The 19566-nt window shown below is 38.2% G+C and overlaps 2 protein-coding genes across 2 annotated transcripts; one reads left to right on the plus strand and one right to left on the minus strand.

Annotated features, from left to right (window-relative positions):
• Positions 1-529: 529 nt before the first annotated feature.
• Positions 530-7991, minus strand: lrrc32 (leucine rich repeat containing 32). Its single transcript, XM_017489758.3, has 3 exons — positions 7832-7991; positions 6820-6895; positions 530-4548 (listed from the first exon to the last, which is right to left on the minus strand). Exons 1-3 carry the CDS (start codon positions 7846-7848, stop codon positions 2770-2772), a joined length of 1872 nt encoding a protein of 623 aa, XP_017345247.1. The 5' UTR covers positions 7849-7991; the 3' UTR covers positions 530-2769.
• A 4272-nt stretch (positions 7992-12263) lies between these two features.
• Positions 12264-19566, plus strand: klhl35 (kelch-like family member 35). Its single transcript, XM_017489231.3, has 7 exons — positions 12264-12368; positions 13244-14083; positions 14751-14932; positions 17024-17142; positions 17230-17418; positions 18218-18406; positions 18730-19566. The coding sequence occupies exons 1-7, from the start codon at positions 12325-12327 to the stop codon at positions 18919-18921; spliced, it is 1755 nt and encodes a 584-aa protein (XP_017344720.1). The 5' UTR covers positions 12264-12324; the 3' UTR covers positions 18922-19566.

Genomic DNA, 19566 nt, shown 5'->3' on the forward strand with positions numbered 1-19566 from the left:
GGTATTGAAATAATAATTATACATGTTGTATGTAATAGTTGTTCCATATATTATTATTAATAATAATAATAATAATAATAATAATAATAATAATAATAACAACAACAACGATGATGATGATAATAATAATAATAATAATAATAATAATAATAATAATAATAATAATAATAATCAATCCTAGCCTCCACTGGCATTCTGAGTCAGGCCGATGGCACGTAACAGGACCGGGTGTGAACAAACTCTATTTATATGTACTAACCATTTTCCTCTCAAGCTGCTTCCTGTTTGGAGAAGCCTGATGGATATTGTCCTGCTGTCTTTCTGCCAGCCAGCATTATATTAATACAAACACGTCTCACACCAGCTAATTCCATCCCTTATACACGCAATTGCATGTACAAACACACAGGCCCGATCTTTCTAAACAAATTTTGGCACAGCTACATTTTATTATATTTAATTTTATATTTATAGTTCTACTAAATATCAATGAAGTTTAACAGTGAAGCATTATAACATTAGTACACACTTATGCACAGATCATTTATTTAACAAAATAGGGATATTTATAAATATACATCTGTTCATTTACATTCATCATACATTTGTTTTTGTTTTTTTAGAATTCCTTTATAAAGAATAAATATTTAGTGGAACAAAACAGGAGACTCAGTCTGAACAGAGCAGTGTGTAGGTGTGTGTATGTGATCACTGCTAGTTTCGGCTGGTGCAGCTTGCGTGGGATGTTAAACAAGAAGTGGTAGTGACCATGAAATACATAAGAGGAAATATCTTATCATTACAGCGTCAACAAGCTATGAAATGAGCTTCTATTTATACACAAAGAGATGACACACTCAAACACACAGGGATTTCCTCCTGTCTATTTCAGTCATGCCAGGTCCTGGTTTAGACAGCAAGTTTACACTGCTTCTACCCTGAAATCTATTAATAAAATAAGCTCAATGAATACTGATGCTACATTAAATCTGATACTCAGATACCTTGAAGGAATATTATACATCCTTTAGATTTTTGAAAATGCAAATAAAATGACTATTTTCCATCAGCAAACAGCTACATTTAGGCTAAGTAACCAAGACACCTTATTCGGATTCAGAGCTGTGAAGACCAAATCAATAACAGGAAAGGTAACTGTGGCAGCCCTAAAGCTGTGAAAACATGCTGTAGTTTTACTGCAGGTGTCCGGACAGCAACATTTCCTCTGCTGTGGCTCGGTTAAATCATATCTCTCACACACCCACACTTCACATGGTCTCTGTCTGGTCCCATGACACAAATGCCACTGCCCTTCAAATCATACCAGAGGAGCATTTTACAAAGCTAGATTTGCTTCTTAGGGAGTCAACCTAAGGCTTTGTTAAAGTTATAAATTCACTAAAGTCATCAATGCTACTAGCCTTAAGGATGAAGATAGGGTTTAGCTAGTTAACTTTAGATAACTAGTGTTCGGGACACAGTCTCAGTGTTTAAGTCTACGCTGAAAATATATTTGTTTAGTCATGCTTTTTGTGAATTTTTTTCTTAGGTAAAGGAGCAGATCTACAGCGCTCATGGGCACAGAGTGTTGTAGTGAGCTGGGATGTTTGGATGCTGTCGCTCCCCAACTTTCACACATTCACTCAGGTTTGTTGATGGTTGAGTGGCTGAACGCCTTATGTCCCAGGGCACCCTAATGTCTGTGTTACCTTCTGGCTCTCCCTTTTAGTTATGGTGTCATAGCTAGTCTTGACACAGTCCCTGTTTGCACTCACTCAAAGGACATTGTCGTTAACCATTATGGGACAATAAGCATACCTAGTAATCTATCCTTGCCACCATCACCTCTGGCTCCTCATTAGGGATAAATTCATCTGTTTAAAATCTATATCCTGAATGTATATATTTCTGTAAAGCTGCTTTGGGACAATGTCTGTTGTTAAAAGTGCTATACAATTAAAGCTGAATTGAATTGAAATGAATAACTCCAATCAATTAAAATGTGAATGGTGTGGATCTTATTAAGTTTTAAATCTCGCTTTATTCTATACCCCTATGTAGAACTGTAGTAGGTACAACCTTTTTAGTGTTTGATGGGTTTTGTTATATGTACATATTGCATTTCACACATCTTTCATATTCATATATCACAGTCTTTAAAGTGCAAAAGAATAGTTTTCTGGGGAAATGTAGTGACCATCCAAAATGACAGTACTGACATTATAATAAGGACATCGTCGCCAGATGTGCAAAGCCAAGTCACACTTATAATGTTGGTCCTTCATATTTCCTGTCATTGTTTCATTAAGTGGTGGTTTCTTACTTAATTGTGCTGATCCTCATGCCCCTCCTCTTATATAGAAACCTTCTTCTTTAGGCAATTATATCGGGCTTATGTGTCTAGTCAATTTTGATTCTCTGTTTTGCTGTAACATTGCACATTTCTGTTAACAGCCTTAACATAGTCCCTAGTGTTTCAACCTGGCACAACCATTTTAGCCATTTCCCCATCACACATATTTTCAGTACCTCACTGCGGAGGGACCTTCTGCTGAACTCATGTGATACCAGTCACATTTTCATCAGTCCTTGCTTCCATGTAAGGTTATTCAGCATATATCTGGCTCCCCATTCTTTATAATTGGGCTATTCTACCTGATGGAGGTGAACTGTTTAACTGTCATTCAGATGAAAGATTTTGTCTTGTGGGTCAATACCTTACATCTGACAACCTTAACATAATTTTCTTGGTTTCCTTTCTATAATATTTTAAGCCTTGTAACTGTTGCTGAATTTGTAACTCCTTGAGTGGCACAACTTTATGGCCACCAGCAAAACAATCATTAGCCCCAAGACTAGTACAGCAATCATGGCAATTACAAACACTTTGCTGTTCAGAGTTTCACAGTGTTCAGATTTCACGTCTCTGAGGTTGATGGTACCATACCCAGCATCCCCTGTGTATTTGCACATGGCATTGTCAATGTCCACATGGGCCTGTTGCACCAATCTGATCAAATGCAAGTTTTCACAGCAAATGAGTGGATTTGAGGCAAGATAGAGAGTTCTGATTGTCTTCTCTAGTGCCAATACTGTGGAAATGTCTAGGATCTTGATTTTGTTGTTCTGCAGATTCAGAATCTCAATGGAAGAGTCTCTGCTACCCAGAAACAGGCCATCTAACTGGTTATTGGGCAAATCCAGAACCTTCAAGCTGTGTAGAGTTGATAAGAGGCTGATGCTATGCTTTTCAAGCTGGTTTCCTCTCAAGTACAGGTGGGTGAGGGACCGCTCTAAGCCTGAAAAGGCCTGTTCACTGATTTTCATGTTAGGGTTCAGTGATAGGTCCAGGATGAGTAATGGGGTTTCCTGAAATGCATGTGCAGGCAAGGAAGTCAATTTGTTCTCAGATAGGTAAAGGTATCGCAGGGTAGGGATAGAGAAGAGAGCGACACAGCCACTGGTTTGGTTTTGCTGTGGACCACAGATGCTCAGCCCATTAAACTGAAGATGCAGGTTGGTGATGCTGGGTAAATGAAAGATTCCAGAGTCCAACATCGTGAGAATGTTGCCCTGCAGGTAAAGTGTCTCCAGTGCCTGCAGCGTGTTTTCCATAAAGGTCAGGTTCTGCAGGTTGTTGTAGCTCAGGTCAAGGGTCTTCAATGCATTCAGAGGACTCCCAGTGTCCATCATGAAGTTGTCTAGACAGTTATTGCTCATGTTCAGGGTATCCAGAGCCTCCAAACTGGAGAAGAAATCAGGAGGCACTGCCTTGAGCTGGTTATAGCTCAGGTCTAAGTACAGAAGTTTGGGAAGCAACTGGTGGGTTTTGCTGCTGTGGAGTGGAAAAAGAGTCAGTTCTTCTATGTCCCTCAGATACTGAAGCTCATCATCTGGACCTGTGCTGTTCAGGCTATGCAGTTGGTTCCGTGAAATGTCTAGATAGATGATCTTGTTCCTCCTTGGCAGGACAGGAAAGTAGTGCATCTTGTTCTCCCTCAGGTCCAGGTAGAGCAACTCAAACGCTTGGTTTGAGTCAATGCTTTGGAAGGAGGTCATGCTATTTTTGCTCAGGTTTAATGATCTCAGCTGGAACAGGTTAAAGTCAGTAATGCATGAGATTGAATTCACTGATAAATCCAGCTCAGTGAGATTGAGCAGAGAATCAAATGTGCCCTCCTCAATCTCTAGAATGACATTGTTATGTAAATCAATGTTTCTTAGTGATAGGGAACCACTAAAGGTAGCATTGCCTATTTTTGTTATGCTATTTTCATTTAAAGAGAGGTTGGTAAGAGCAGGAGCATCTCTCAGAAGATAGTCAATCATGTCTGTATATAGGCCATTTCCAGACAGGTCAAGTTTCTGGACTGTAGAGAGTGGCCCCACATACTTTTTCAGAACTGCATCCAGAGCTTTCAGGTGAGTCATGTTCTTGAGATCTGACTGGATAAATTGGAGGAGTTTGCGAGAAAGATTGAGTGTATGGTTGACAGTGAGTGGTGTACTGTTCAAGCTCTGATTGCTGGGGTCAGTTTCACTCTGGAGCTATGGAGGAAAACAAAGAAAGAGGCAATTTAACTCTCATATTCCTAAATTCCTAATAAGGAGTAGTCAGAAACTGCTAGTCATTTATGGTACTTTTCCACTGCACAGTACAGCTTGAATCGACTTGACTCTGCTCGCTTTTTGGGAGCTTTCCACTGTGGATAGTACCTAGTACCTGATACTTTTTTAGTACCACGTCGGTCGAGTTTCCAAGAGAGCGAGAGTAAGGATTCTCCTTAACGAGTGGTTCTGTATTGTGCCTGAATAAATGTGTCATTTAATACATACTTTGCGTATGGTAAAATACTATTAATTGAAAACTGTGTATCATTTATCTCATTACAGGTAAAATTACAACAAAGGTTTCTGTCTTGGATTTTTAAATCTCGCTTGTTAAGGATTTCCAAACAGGCATTTATCAAAGTCACGCCTGTCGCAGATAAATCTAACTCAGTCATATCAAGCACTATGTAGGTTCTAGAACACCGTTATTTTACATGCTTAATAGGGTCCATGTTCAGTGAACAGGAAAGGCATTTGGAATAAGGCCTGACCGTGTATTTCTACAGGGCTTCGAAAATACATGATTATTCCTGCGTGAAGGCAAGTGGAAGATGGCACCCATGTTGAGGCAGCACTAAACTGCAGTAGAAAAGCAAGCTCGGGAAGAATAAAGTGAGCTGAGTCGAGTCGAGCTGTACCACGAAGTGGAAAAGTGGCTTAAATCATAGTGCTTTTGCAATATCTGTCACCAATATAGTGGCAATTTCCACTATAATGATACACAAATCATCAACCATCATGTCATCTCTCATTTCTGATGCTCCATTTTTGTCTAGTTTTGTCTGGAACATCTTTCAACCACTCATACATCAGCATACTTATAATAACTGTAACTGTACACAAGAGGTTTCTTTTGACACAAGCGTGTCAACATATTTATAGCTCTGGTACTGGTATTCAAGGACACAAATGTTTTTTCTCAGTCACGGCAAATTCTAAATCTGTGACACCGAGCAATTATCCTTTTCATGCAATGCTAAAATATGTATGAGCAATGAAAGGATGCAGGCACAAGTGGCACCGTTTTACCCACCAGTTCCTTCCCATCAGCCATATGTTGTGTCATATGCTTCGGGGAACACTTGTGTTCTCTCACATAGCTCAAGGTGATTTCCTACAACCATTAAAGCCAGTAAATGTTTGTGTCTCCTTTACCTAACATAAAAACCTAATCCTCAGTAACTTCTTTATCCTGGTTGGGGTGGAATCAGAGATTATCCCCAGAACACTGGAGCAAGAAACTGGTACAATAGCCAGTCCACCTGCTAGATCAAACCCTGGCGCTGTAAGGAACCAACTCTACATGCAGTGCCAGTGGTTTAATCCTGAGCTCGGTTTACTGTATGTAGAAACATTTAGTACGTTTTTCTTGTCTCTGGGGGGATTCTTCTGTGTACTCCGGTTTCCTTCCAACTCTCAAAAACTTGCTGGTAGTTACCATGCACCATGCGACTCACCAGGATAAAGCAGCAAATGAAGATGGATACACAAATATGCTCATCTAAAACAACCACTTTTTCACAGTCAGTTTTTTCCTCCTTGTTTCTATACTATTCTCACACATTTCCATCTTACTTCCCTTTTGTAGCTCAGTTGTTTTATGGTTGAGTAACTGAGCAGCCAATCCATTACTGACAGCATTTCTCTTGAAAGAACCCTTAAGGTATTTGTTGACAAAATAAAAAAATCGCAAAAACTCCCTAAACATTTGACAGTATCATTTTACAGTTATGTTTATTTTTAGTTCTACCTATGCACCGCCCAGGATCTAAGAACAAAAAAATACTTAATTATCATATCAGTGTCTTGAATTTTCCAATATGGCATTAAATTCAGTTTAAATTATAGACTAAATTAAACCAACAAACAAAAAAAATCATTTTTTAAAAATAAATTATAAGCTCTAGTTAATCTATAAATATACTGGATTAGCTCACAAAGCCATTATTAATGAGGACAATGCATATAACCATAAATAAAATATGTCATCCCTAACAACTGACATGAACATGATTTATTTATTGCTTTTGATCAGTACCTTAAATAAATCATCAAATGCATTGAATCCAGAATCTTTTGTCAATTTGTGTTCAATTATGATAAACAGTGTAGTTCACAACAAGTGGGAAATCCTGTCCATTTAAGTGAGTTATTTAAAACGGTCTAATGAACTCATTTAATTCTAGAGATGCTCAGAATGTCGCTTACCTCTTGGCAGAGTGAGATTTGTAGTGAGAGTAAATTCACACTGAAGAAGAGGAACCACACCTGGGTGCTCATCATGCTGCAGGAATAGAGAGAGGACAGCTTCAGCATACAAATATACATACACAGGGGCAGAGAAATAGAACTCAGCGTTCAATATATATTCTTATAAGGAAGTGTGCGTCTGTCGTAATATACATTGCTCTTACTACTACTACAGACGCACACACCTACACACTATAAGCATAATCTATTTTTTTAAACTGACACTGTCAGGATTTCTATCATTACAGATGGGCGATGAAATGGAGGATAACCCTTAACTTATTCCATTTTCAAAGGAATCTTTTTGACATACATGACATGCCAGAAGAGCACACTGCAGAAAAAAAAAAAAAACACATTATGTCGTTTCAGTTCTCATATTCATTATTTCATTTCTGACGTAAGAGGAAGCACCCACATGTCAGACAAAAGCTGAAAGTTTAGTCATCACTGGAGGAGGAAGGTTTTTGGGGGTGGGTGTATGTGTGTGGGGGGTGGTGGGGGGTGGGGTACAAGTTCATGGCATTTTGAACACTAAATGCATATTAATCGCAGCCTCTTTCTTTAGGACTTTAGGTCTGTTGACAACATGAATCACATCATTACACACATACACACACTAAAAGTCCTGACTTCTCAAAAAATCAGTTTCAGGCAGATGACCAGATACACACAGCGTGAGAGGATAATCATCTAACTTCCTGTGCACTTTTTCAGGATACTGTTACATTTCTGTTACTCAGTTACAACACATCTCTTTGTAGATCAAAAAGGCATCACTCAGACAGGACCCTGCATTTATTTATTTATTTATTTTATTTTTTAGTTTGTATCCAATCTGACCACACCAGGATGCACAGAGAGAGAGAGAGAGAGAGAGAGAGAGAGAGAGAGAGAGAGAGAGAGAGAGAGAGAGAGAATATAGAGGACTGAGAAAGAGAGTAAAGCTATTCTTCAGCTATAAACGTACCTTAGAAGTGACTGCATCTTTGCTGCTATCTCTTGAAGAGAGTGTCAGACATGCTCATGCTCATGCTGCCTGCAGCCTCTCAGTCCAGCACTACTGACACAGTACAGCTGTTCCATTCCCTGTTCTTTCCTCTCCCCTCCCTTCTCTCCCTCCCTCTCTCTTTCACTCTCTCACTTATAGACATCCTGTGAGAATATCCTGCATTATTGTTATGCCCCTACTTTCCTTCTTTGGCCTTACCTTTTATGGAATTGGGGAGCGCTCTCTCTCTCTCTCTCTCTCTCTCTCTCTCTCTCTCTCTCTCTCTCTCTCTCTCTCTCTCTCTCTCTCTCTCTCTCTCTCTCTCTCTCTCTCTCTCTCTCTCTCTCTCTCTCTCTCTCTCTCTCTCTCTCTCTCTCACACACACACACACTCAGAGATAGAGAGTACCTAAAGTGAAAAACTACAGCTGGCCTCTGAGAATGAATTCTGTTTCACTGCTTCACATGTCAAGTCCACATTAACTGCTGTTGGTTTAAATGAGGAAAAAAGTCAAATATATACTTACTGTGATCTAGACCGCACTTCCATGGACAATTCTTCATTTAAAGGTCCATCTCATTTGAATGAGAAGATAGAAAGAAGATAGAACATGAGCAGACAGTGATGGGCAGGCATATATAAGAAGGACAGCCTGTATTCAAATATAGCCTGCTGTCAGGGATTTCCCTTGTTTAGGAGGCCTGATCATTAGAGGTTATGGGCACTATATTATATTACTATATATTATTTTCTTTAGCTTTTTGTTTCAAATGTTGTAAACCGTCTGTTACATTGATTTCACTCATATTTTAACGACATAATGTGTGTATGGACTAAGTATAATTGTAAGTATATTGTAAATATAAAATATAAGAGCAAATGCATTAATAATAATAATAATAATAATAATAATAATAATAATAATAATAATAATAATAATTTGATTGAATAACAGTGCTTTATTGTACATTTATTGACTAGCATGCAGAAACTATCCTGCAGGTAAGACTTGCTCACAGGAAAGTAAACAGCTCCCTCTAATGGCAGATGTCTCCTGTGATTTACAAGTTCAACATTTGAGCACCTGTTGAACATATTAAGAGTATGTTTAAACAAGCATTTGGAATAAGAGGTACAATTGGTTGTACTGCGATGTGTGATCTTAGATTTCAGATGATAGTAACAGGTGCAGAAGGAAATTGCAGGAACACATGTGACACATATTCTTATATTTTCAGAAATTAATGAGTTTATGCCCTTTGATCGACTGGCACTGTAACCAGTGTGTATTCCCACCTCTCGGCCAACAATTTCAGGATAGACTCTGGGTCCACCATGATCCTGACCAGGATAATGATCATTTAAAACAAAGCTCTCCACTAATATTGGCACCCTTGCTAATTATGAGCAAAGAAGGCTGTGAAAAATTTACTTTATTGTTTAACCTTTTGATCTTTTGTTACAAAAATTCACAAATACACAACACAGGTTTATCAAAAAAAAATTTTTTTGTTAAATATAGGTGTGAAATAATTATTGGCACTCTTTTAGTCAATACTTTGTGCTACCATCCTTTGCCAAGATAACAGCTCTTCAAGAGTCTCCTCCTATAATGCCTGATGAGGTTGGAGAATACATGGCAAGGGATCTGAGACCATTCCTCCATACAGAATCTCTCTGGGAAGGACATGGTCTGATGTTGTCCTGCTCTGGATGGCCGCACATATTGCTCCAAAATGTGTACATATCTTTCTGCATTAATTGTGCCCTCAAAGATGTGCAAGTTACCCATGCCATGGGCACTGACACACCCCCATACCATGACAGACACTGGCTTTTGGACCTGATGCTGATAACAGCTTAGATCAGGGGTTCCCAAACTTTTCCAGGGCAAGGCCCCCCAAATGGCATTAACATTTGACCAAGGCCCCACTTTTGCAAGATGTCTTTAAAACACATTAAAAATACAGACTTCTGAATACATCCCTCTTTTTTTTTTATTAATAATTATATCTTACATCTGTATATTACATTATATTAGGAATTGAGTGTGTGTGTGTTTGTGGTTGTCTGAGAATGAGAATTTATTTTTCACACCAAATTGTTGGGCCCCCCGAGCGCCCCCTGGCGGCCCCTACTTTAAAAACTACTGGCTTAGATTGTCCTTTTCCTCAAAACACGATTCCACTGTGCTACTGTCCATCTCAGATGAGACCGAGCCCAGAGAGGTCAGCGGCGCCGCTGGACAGTGTTGATGTATGGCTTCTGCTTTTCATAGTAAAGCCTTAACTTGCATCTGTGGATGCAGCGGTGAATTGTGATGACAGACAAAGGTTTACCAAAATATTCCCGAGCCCATGTCAAGATATCCATTACAGACTCATGACAGTTTTTAAGATGGTGACATCTGAGGGATCAGAGATCACACACATTCAGAAGTGTTTTTGGCCTTGCCCTTTACGCACTGAGATTTGACCGGATTCCTTGAATCTTTTAATTATATTGTGCCTAAGATTCTACCAATTTGTCTTTGGGGAATGTTTTTCTCAAAGTGTTGGATTATTCACTGATGCATCTGTTGGCAGATTGGCGAGCCTCCACCCATCCTTGCTCTTGAAGGACTAGGGCTTTTTTGGAGGCTCCTTATATACTATGATTAGACGATTGCCTCGCCTGTTTCACATCACCTTCTTATTTCAACTTGTCACATCACTATTAGTCCTAAATTGCCCCGTCCCAACTTTTTTGGAATGTGTTGCATGCATAATTTTCAAAATAAACGTTTATCTTCAAAAAACTATGCAGTCGATTAGGTTAAACAACAAGTACCTTGTCTTTATACGTTTTTTTTTTTGTTTTGTTTAAATACAAGACAAAGTATATTTACAAATCACTCCTCTTTGTTTTTATTAACATTTTCCATACTGTCCCAACTTTTTCAGAATTTGGGTTGTACACGCAACCTGTTGAGGAGAACCTGTTTGAGTCAGCCAAAAATCTATCATCTAAGTTGAACATTTACATCCCAACAGGACAATGACCCAGCACACAAGGCAAAAGATGGTTTGTGTTTTTTAAACCCAATTAAAAGTCTGTGGCATGACCTAAAAATGGCAACACATTACAGTAACAGTACACAAATTATCATGCACTAATATCATGAACTATAATATAATTATTAGAATATTAATTGTAATATAATTAGAATGATGATTAGTGAATTAAGTAAGTAATGATAAGTTAAGGCATGCATTAATCACAAACTAATGAAGAGCTAACCTTAACTATGTGAGTCTTAGGAATTCATGTGTGAATAAGGACCACCTTAAATGCATGTTAGTTAATGTATTAATTAACATCTAGGGGTAAACTAAATCAAACATATAAGAAAGAATAAGAACTAAACATACATGATTTCAAATTGCTTATATAATTTGCCATATGCAGCTGTGTACACAAACATCATTGGATGGTGGTGGATTACTTTCATAATTTACATTGATCCTCCTTATCGAATGTAGAAAGACGCACTAATAATAAACACCAATAATTTCGTCTCAACCTGTTCTTCATCATTCTCCATCGATTTCTATTCAAATCCCACTGTAGTACCAGTACGTGCTCTGGGTGGTGAGTTTTGGTCCACTACCCCTCAAAATCCCTGAGCATGGGTTGAGATGAAATTATTGGTGTTTATGCATCTTCGATAATAAACAATTCGAAATTATGCACATTTAATTCATATTCTTTCTTATAGAGCATGTTTGATTTAGTTTACTCCTATCTGTTAATTAATACATTAACTAACAAGCATGTACTAACGTACTTAAGGTGGTCGTTATTCAAGCATGAATTCATAAGACTCATGTCATAGTTAAGGTTAGCTCTTCATTAGTTTGTGATTAGTACATGCCTTAACTCATTATCGGTACATATTTAAGTAAGTATCAATTCAGATATTAGTGCATGATTATTCATCCAAAATTCAATCCAAATTGAGTCCGCTAACATTCTCCATCTAAAATGTCAGAGAAAGTATGGAGAAAATGGCAAAATCACAAATATGAGGCAACTGAAATCTGTAATTCCTGCAGAAGGACAATGCAAGCCTTGTCTCTGGGTTGTGAATACTTTTATTTAAGCAGTGTTTTTATTATATATTTTTTAAATACACAATTTTTCTAAATTTAAAAATTATGTACGTAGAGAGTCATGTCAAAGGTAACAGAAAAAAAAAAATTCAATTTGTATATATTTAAATTTGATGTTGCAGCACCACTAAGGGGTTAATACTTTATAAGCATGAACAAAGTAATTTTCCAGAGAATTGTAAACAGAAGCTGGTTCAACACTGTCTCTTCCTCATTCCTCCCACAAGCTGCTTGTAGGACATCCCTCCCGATCTGTGGATAAATTCATACATAAATGTGACACAGTACCTGAAGGAGCACCAAAGTTCTGTCCAAATTCTGATGACTGGCAGCGAGCTCAGGCTAGGCTACAAAATTTCAGCAAGGTGAGTTGAATATCATTGTTTTTTTTTTTTGTTGTTTTCATTTGGCTAATTGAAACTGAAACCTTTGAATAATGTTTATATATTATATATAAGCACTTCCATGGGCTTCCATGGAATACGAATGTCTATGTAACCTTGAATCTCCGAGAAAAGTGTCACAGAAATGTTATGCTCTGCAACTCTTCATATCTGTGTATATTCTGTTGTCATTGGCTACAATTCAGTTTCATTTATTTATAGATAATATATGCAGGATTGAATGACAAATGGAATTGCATAATTTTTCTGAAAATAACCGTGAAACAAAAAACCATAAACACAGCACCATAGACAACGTCAAACGCAAGACAAATAATGTAGTGCAAATTGTGGTTACATACACATAGGTGCTCCTTAACATGATGTGATTCAGGTGCAGGTGCTCAGGTGACTGTGATGCAGTGAGGTGCAGTGGCTGCTGGGAACTGTGGTTCAGAGTTCCTTCTCTGATATACATGACAATGATATTCAATGCTTAAATGAACCATCTCAGAAAAGGACTAAGGTTATATTGGCAAATAAATGCAAAGCAAATGGGGTGGTAGATTACCAATCCAACCATTCAATTGCACCCTATTCACTACATAGTGCACTATTTGGGGAATTTTACCATTTATACATACAGTACAATCGTGTTTGAAAGCAAACGGGAGAATATGGAATCTCTCAATACACTGCAATACTTTAGTGTCCAAATGACTCTAGGTTGTAGTGAACACTCATAACACAGGTTGTCTTCTGTAAGGAATGCACTTCATAGTCTTTTTGAATAATTGAACACTAAATGAGGTGAAACCAAAAAAAACCTCACAACAAACATCATTATATATTTTCAGATCTCCATCCATGGGTTTTGGTGTTGATGTCAATCTGGAGGCGAGCTTAAGCACCAGCTCGTACCAACCTGAAAACATTCTTCATTCCCTGAATGTCTTCAGGAAAAATGGCACCTTCACCGATGTTGTCCTGCAGGTAGAGGAACAAGAGTTTCCCTGCCACCGAGCTGTGCTCTGTGCTTCCAGTCGTTACTTTCGCACCATGTTTATGGGCCAGCTGCGTGAGAGCAGTCAGTCCGTGGTGCCGCTGAACGGGGTCTCAGAAGTCGCCCTAGAGCACCTGCTGAACTTCATGTATGAAGGCCGGGTTCAGCTCCAGGAGGAGAATGTCGAGCTTGTTTTTCAAGCTGCTGACCTGCTGGATGTGCCTGCATTGTCTAGAGCCTGTGTGGATGTCCTAGAGAAGTGCATGTCACACTTGAACTGCCTGGGCATGATGGAATTCGCCAAGCACTACTCACTGCAGCCGCTGCTGGAACAGTGTCAGAACCTGCTGTATCAGGACTTTGACATTGTAGTCAAACAGGATGAGTTCCTTGAGCTGCCATTGGAGAGAGTGGTGGAGCTTTTGGATTCTGAAAAGATACAGGTGCAGGAGGAAGTCCTGGTGGAGGCTGCACTGTTATGGGTGCATCACCAGGGCAGCCAGCGGAAAGCAGCTCTAGCAAAGCTACTGGAGAGGCTTCGACTGCCCTTGCTAGACCCTGTGTTTTTTACCAACATGCTGGAGGCTGATGAACTCGTTCAGGATTCTTATGACTGCAGGAAGCTGTTACAGGAGGCAAGACTTTATCGTACATACGGCAGAGAGATCAACTCGGAGAGAACCAAACCAAGAAGGTCAGTCAGACAGCAAGAGCGAGGTTGACAGTACTCAGTTGGTTCCCTGTCAGGATCTAGGTTTAGTCATAAATGGTCACCACAGGTGAACCCAACTGTAGTGCTGTTATACTGCTAAAACTCCAGAGCAATAGTTTAATCAGTGAACAGGATTTCTTCTTGTGTCACTGTCTTGTCTACCCTGTACTCTTCTTGCTTTCTCAAAGTTTACACATGCACCCAAATTCATAAGGTTAGCTTGCAGACTCAGATTTCCTTCTTCATGCTCACAGAATATATGCACAAAAGTTTCCAACAGGACTTCAGCATTAAAAAGGATGAAAAAAGCTAGATGCAACATTAAATCTGGTGCTAGCTACAACATTTTTAGCATTGTTCTACTTTTAATTAAAGATTTATTCTTGTCTGAAGAGAAACCAAGGGATAAAAATGGCAAAATCGTAAAGCCTGACCTAGCTTATGTTTACTGAAGCTAATTATCATAGGGGCTCTGCATGTACACATATTTGTATGAGCCAAATTGTACATCCAAACAGGTCTTGGGTGTAATTTAGGTAGACCCTTGTGTGCTGATCACTCTCTCTCTCTCTCTCTCTCTCTCTCTCTCTCTCTCTCTCTCTCTCTCTGTCTGTCTCTCTCTCTCATGTGCATGTGAACACACATACAGGCAGTGTGGCTGGGCTGAGGTGATTGTGGTTATCGGAGGTTGTGACAAAAACAGGATCACAAGATTCTCCAGCACTGAGAAACTGGACCCCACCACAGGGAAATGGCTCACTGTAGCCAATGTTCCAGGATACAAACATGAATTTGCTGTCTGTGAACTTCACAATGACATTTATTTTTCAGGTATGCTTTATGAATCTTTACCAGCTTAAAACATGTTTGATCCTTAGTAATGTAGCAAATAATAAACTGACCCATCAAAATACTCAGGAGGTATGTAGCATGGCCGTTTAAGGTAAAACTACAGTCTTGGAATTGGAGCATGTTATGATGATAGTTATGATCAATTCCAGCATTATAGATCTGACATTTTGAAATAATCGCCCTGCCTTCCAAGGGAAGAAAGTACTTGAGAAATTCTACTTCATTAATTACTTCATAAAATAATATTTCATCGAAGTATTATTTTGCCATATTTATACTTTATATGAGTATTAGTGAAATTGAATACTTGTACCTTTACATAATTACAGTATATTTCCAAGAAAAAATAACTTTGTCCTCCTTATATTTTTATTTAGACCTTCAAAATACTCATTATAAATCATTTTCGCCTTATTTACATAGATATTTTTTTTTTAGTTCTGATTAGTTCATTAGCACACTACATAGAGTTAGTCATGCATATGACCAGCAAACTAACCAGAGATCGAATAATGTTTTTAAGCAAAATGGTGTAGTTGCTTTTAACAGTTTCAGATAAATTACTTTTCACATGAAAACATGACAACACCTGTTTTTGCATATTTGTGCTGATGGGAAGGATTCTGTTCAGAGGTTTGAATAATTTTGAGACTGGAGAAAGTTGTATTTTCAGTTGAATTTGGGGAAACTACTTGAAGCATTTGTTGTGTTTAACTATTTCAACTGCTTTTCTTTGATTTGTTCATTGCAAACAGCTGAAAGTCTGAAAATTTTGACAATAAACCTGATTTGCAATGGGGGTTAAATAATTTTGATTGCAACTATAAGTTAAAAGCCATTTACTTCTTAACTTAATTCTTAACCCTAATTTAGCCAATTCCGATCCACCAGTATCAGCTTTTAGACTTTCAAATTTAAATATTATTTATCAGTACTTTTTCCATCCTTGATGCCTGTGCAAACTTAGCTTCAATGAAACAGCATACAGGCCAGTATTCTGTGTTAAATGTTCATGTTCATATTACAGATACACTATATGAGTTTTTGGACACCTGACCATCATACTCATACTGCATGTGGACTTTCCTGAAACTGTTGCCACAAAGTGAGATGCACTCAATTGTCTAGAATGTCTTTGTATGCTGTAGCATAACCATTTCCCTTGACTGGAACTAAGGGGCTTAAACAGGGCCAAGCACCATGAAGACATGGTTTGTCAAGGCAGTTGAAGAACTTGAGTGGCATTCACAGAGTCCTGACCTCAATCCCACTGAACACCTTTGGGATAAACTGGAACACCGACTGCACCCCGGGCCTCCTCACCCAACATCAGTGCCTGAGCTCATTAATTCTCTTGTGGCTGAATAAATACAAATCCCCACATCCACGCTCCAAAATCAAGTGGAAAGCCTTCCCAGAAGAGTGGAGGTTATTACAACAGCAAACGGGGACTAAATCTGGAACAGGATGTTCAACAAGCACATATGGGCTTGATGGTCAGGTGTCCACATACTTTTTTACTGTATACTGTATATAGAAGTAAGGATGGACAGTATTTCTTGTGAGATAATACACAGAAGTATTTTCAGAAGAATTTTAAAGACCTTTGCAAAGACTACAGTACATTTATAATCATAAAAAGACTAGAATGAACTCAAAAATAATAGTTTGAAAAAATATTTGTTTCATGTATGAATTATGAGGAAAATCTTTCAATTATAGATGACGTATAAAAAAGTCACATATAGTGCTTAACTGCTGAAATAACAAAAATTTTAAACTAATCTAAGAATTAATTAATTAAAACATTTCATTTGTAATCTAAAAGTGAATTTTTACAGGTTAAGGATGCCATTTACATGAATTGAGTTATTGTGCTTCCACTGAATTAGTTTCATATATCTGTATAAGTATGTATGTGGTGTTTGTTTGTTTCTTTTCTTATCTATATCTGTTTTATCTGTTGCACAATTTACTTCGCATCTGATGCAATTTGTGCTTGTATGCCTCTGGGTGCGTATGCTGTATAAAGTGGCCCGCATGTGTTTGTTGTCATGTGTGTACATGCAGGTGGGCAGCTGAACAGCTCACAAGTGTGGCGCTTCATGGCTCAACTGAACCAGTGGGTTTCTGTTGGTAAGCTACTGAAGGGAAGATGGCGACACAAGATGGCCTCTCTGTGCGGAAAGGTTGGCTCAGTATAACACACATTCCCTTCTTTGTGCTATTCCCAGATCGGCACACTTATTTATACTGTCTTGTGTTTGTGACTGTAGCTGTACGCTGTGGGAGGATATGATGGGCATCAAAGGCTGAGCAGCGTGGAGTGTTTCAGCGTGTTTGAGAACATGTGGAAGCCTGTGGCTCCTCTGCTGCTGCCCGTCAGTTCAGCCGCTCTTGCCAGCTGCTCTGGAAAGCTTTATGTAATCAGCGGAGCTGTGACTGAAGACTGCAACACCAACATGGTGAGACTTTCAGACATGTACAGTACATACATGTCAGATGTAGCAAGAATCAGCTATCACAAATGTTCAAAGTAAGAGACGTTTATCAACAAATCGTGAAGAATTTCTCATATATTATGTACGCATTTTAGTCAACTGCAGCACACCAGTAAAATACTTCTTTGGTTAAACTGGATGTCAAAACACTGGTTGCTGCCATTTGAAACATTTGTAAAATGTATTTGTCACTGCTTGTTTCTATACGTTTGCACTGCAAAAACTATATCTTTACAAGTCCAAGCTATATAAGCAAACTTATACAGTATATTTCTCATTATAAGATTATTACAAGATTACTCCATTTATATGTGCACATTTCTACTAAGTGTAAGCAATCTAATTATAAGGAAATTATGCTGCAGTGGCTGATCATTCTTCTTTCAAACAGTAATCTTATAATAATTTAATACCGTATTTTGCATAGACTTCGTTATATTTAAGATGTTTTTGCTTGCTAACAAGATCTTATTTTTGCAGTGTGGTCCGTATTTATGTTATATCAATAAGTCGACAAAGAAGAAATTGTTACTAAATTTTAAAGTCTTATACAGTGAATTATAAATGCAGACAGAATTGAATTGATTAAACCCATACAAAAGAAGGTTATGTATTGAAATATTGATTTGAGGTTGACATGGGATAAATTCATATTACAACTGCTGTCTGGTTTGTAATCTAGTTCAATGAACAGCCAAATGTGTGTTTGTGTTCAGCTTCCTGTTTCATTTTAGCAGCTGTTGTGTGCATGTGTGTGCTCCAGGTACAGTGTTATGACCCTGTGAAGGATCAGTGGACGCAACTTCTGTCTTGTCCTTTCTCCCAGAGGTGCTTAAACGCAGTGTCTCTGAACGGCTCCATCTATGTAGCCGGAGGTCTGCTGAATGTGCTGTACTGTTACAGTCCCAAGGTCGACTCCTGGAGCAAAGTGGCTGATCTTCCCATGAAATTGGTAGGGGCAAAAAAAAAAAAACCCAAAACAAAACAAATAAACAAACAAAAAAACAAACACACAAGACTGTAACACACATTTCACAAATGATCACCTGTTCATTTTTGTACTAATAAAGGTCATTTGTCCATGATTTCAATTCCTTCTAAATACCTCTAAGTTATAAGCATAATTCATTAGTAATTAATAGTAGAAGTTATAAAGATATCAAATAATTTGTGAATTATAAACAGTATGTTGACTTGAGTGTCCTATCCCATTGCTGCACTTTTACACTGAATGGATTAGCAATGTGTATTCATCCTGACCTGTTTGTGTTTCAGGAAAATTGTGGGCTGACTGTTTGTGATGGGAAGGTCTATATCTTGGGTGGCCGTGATGAATTTGAAGCTGTGACTGATCGTACATGGGCATTTGACCCACTGAGCGGCCAGCTGACTGAGGAGATGCCGCTAACACACAGCCTGAGCCACCATGGATGTGTTACTATCACACAGCATCTACAACACAAATAAAGTTATATTTTTTCATTTGAAGCAGGAAAAATCCTAAGATCACCTACTACAATGTTTACTCTTGATTAATTACTGTAATGCTTTTGTCCTTGCTGCTCATCAAGTTAGAACATCCATAAGTGTTATCTCATTTTATTATTTTTTTCAGGAAATCCCTAGCAACAATAGGAACAACTACAAACTGTGAAACCGTGAAGGAATATTTCGCTATGCATTGTATTTTCTCATTGTTAAAATGCTTTGCTGCTAACTTTGCATTTTTCTCTAATTATCTCTTTTCTCTAACCCTCAAGTTATCATGTTGTTTTTTTCATTGTAAGTGTTAACCATACATTTGTCAAAGCATTATTTTAAGGTTTAATGTACACTGACGATAATTACTGTAATTGTAAACCAATAAAGATAACCAGGGTTAAATAACAAATTGTGTAATACCTTTTCAATGCCCACAATCTACTGAAATGGTCGAGGGACATCTTCACACCATATGAACTACACCTTCCCAATCAGCCAATCATGTGTCAGCAGTGCAGTGCATAAAATCAGTTAATCAGTTAATGTTCACATCAAACATGGAAATCCTGGTATTTTAGTGCCTTTGACTAGGGCATGGATGCAAAATAGGGCCACATCTATGCAATCTAT

Source organism: Ictalurus punctatus, chromosome 16 (genome assembly GCF_001660625.3).
Source record: "Ictalurus punctatus breed USDA103 chromosome 16, Coco_2.0, whole genome shotgun sequence".
NCBI classification, from domain to species: domain Eukaryota; kingdom Metazoa; phylum Chordata; class Actinopteri; order Siluriformes; family Ictaluridae; genus Ictalurus; species Ictalurus punctatus.

Bases quoted from the DNA above. Each gene is read 5' to 3' on its own strand.
- lrrc32 (XM_017489758.3), bottom strand. The intron at 4,549-6,819 runs GTAAGCGACATT...TTTCCTCCATAG, and splicing joins AAATCTCACTCTGCCAAGAG to CTCCAGAGTGAAACTGACCC.
- klhl35 (XM_017489231.3), top strand. From the start codon at position 12,325: ATGACTGGCAGCGAGCTCAGGCTAGGCTACAAAATTTCAGCAAG. The intron at 14,084-14,750 runs GTCAGTCAGACA...ACACACATACAG, and splicing joins GAGAGAACCAAACCAAGAAG to GCAGTGTGGCTGGGCTGAGG. The intron at 18,407-18,729 runs GTAGGGGCAAAA...TTTGTGTTTCAG, and splicing joins CTGATCTTCCCATGAAATTG to GAAAATTGTGGGCTGACTGT.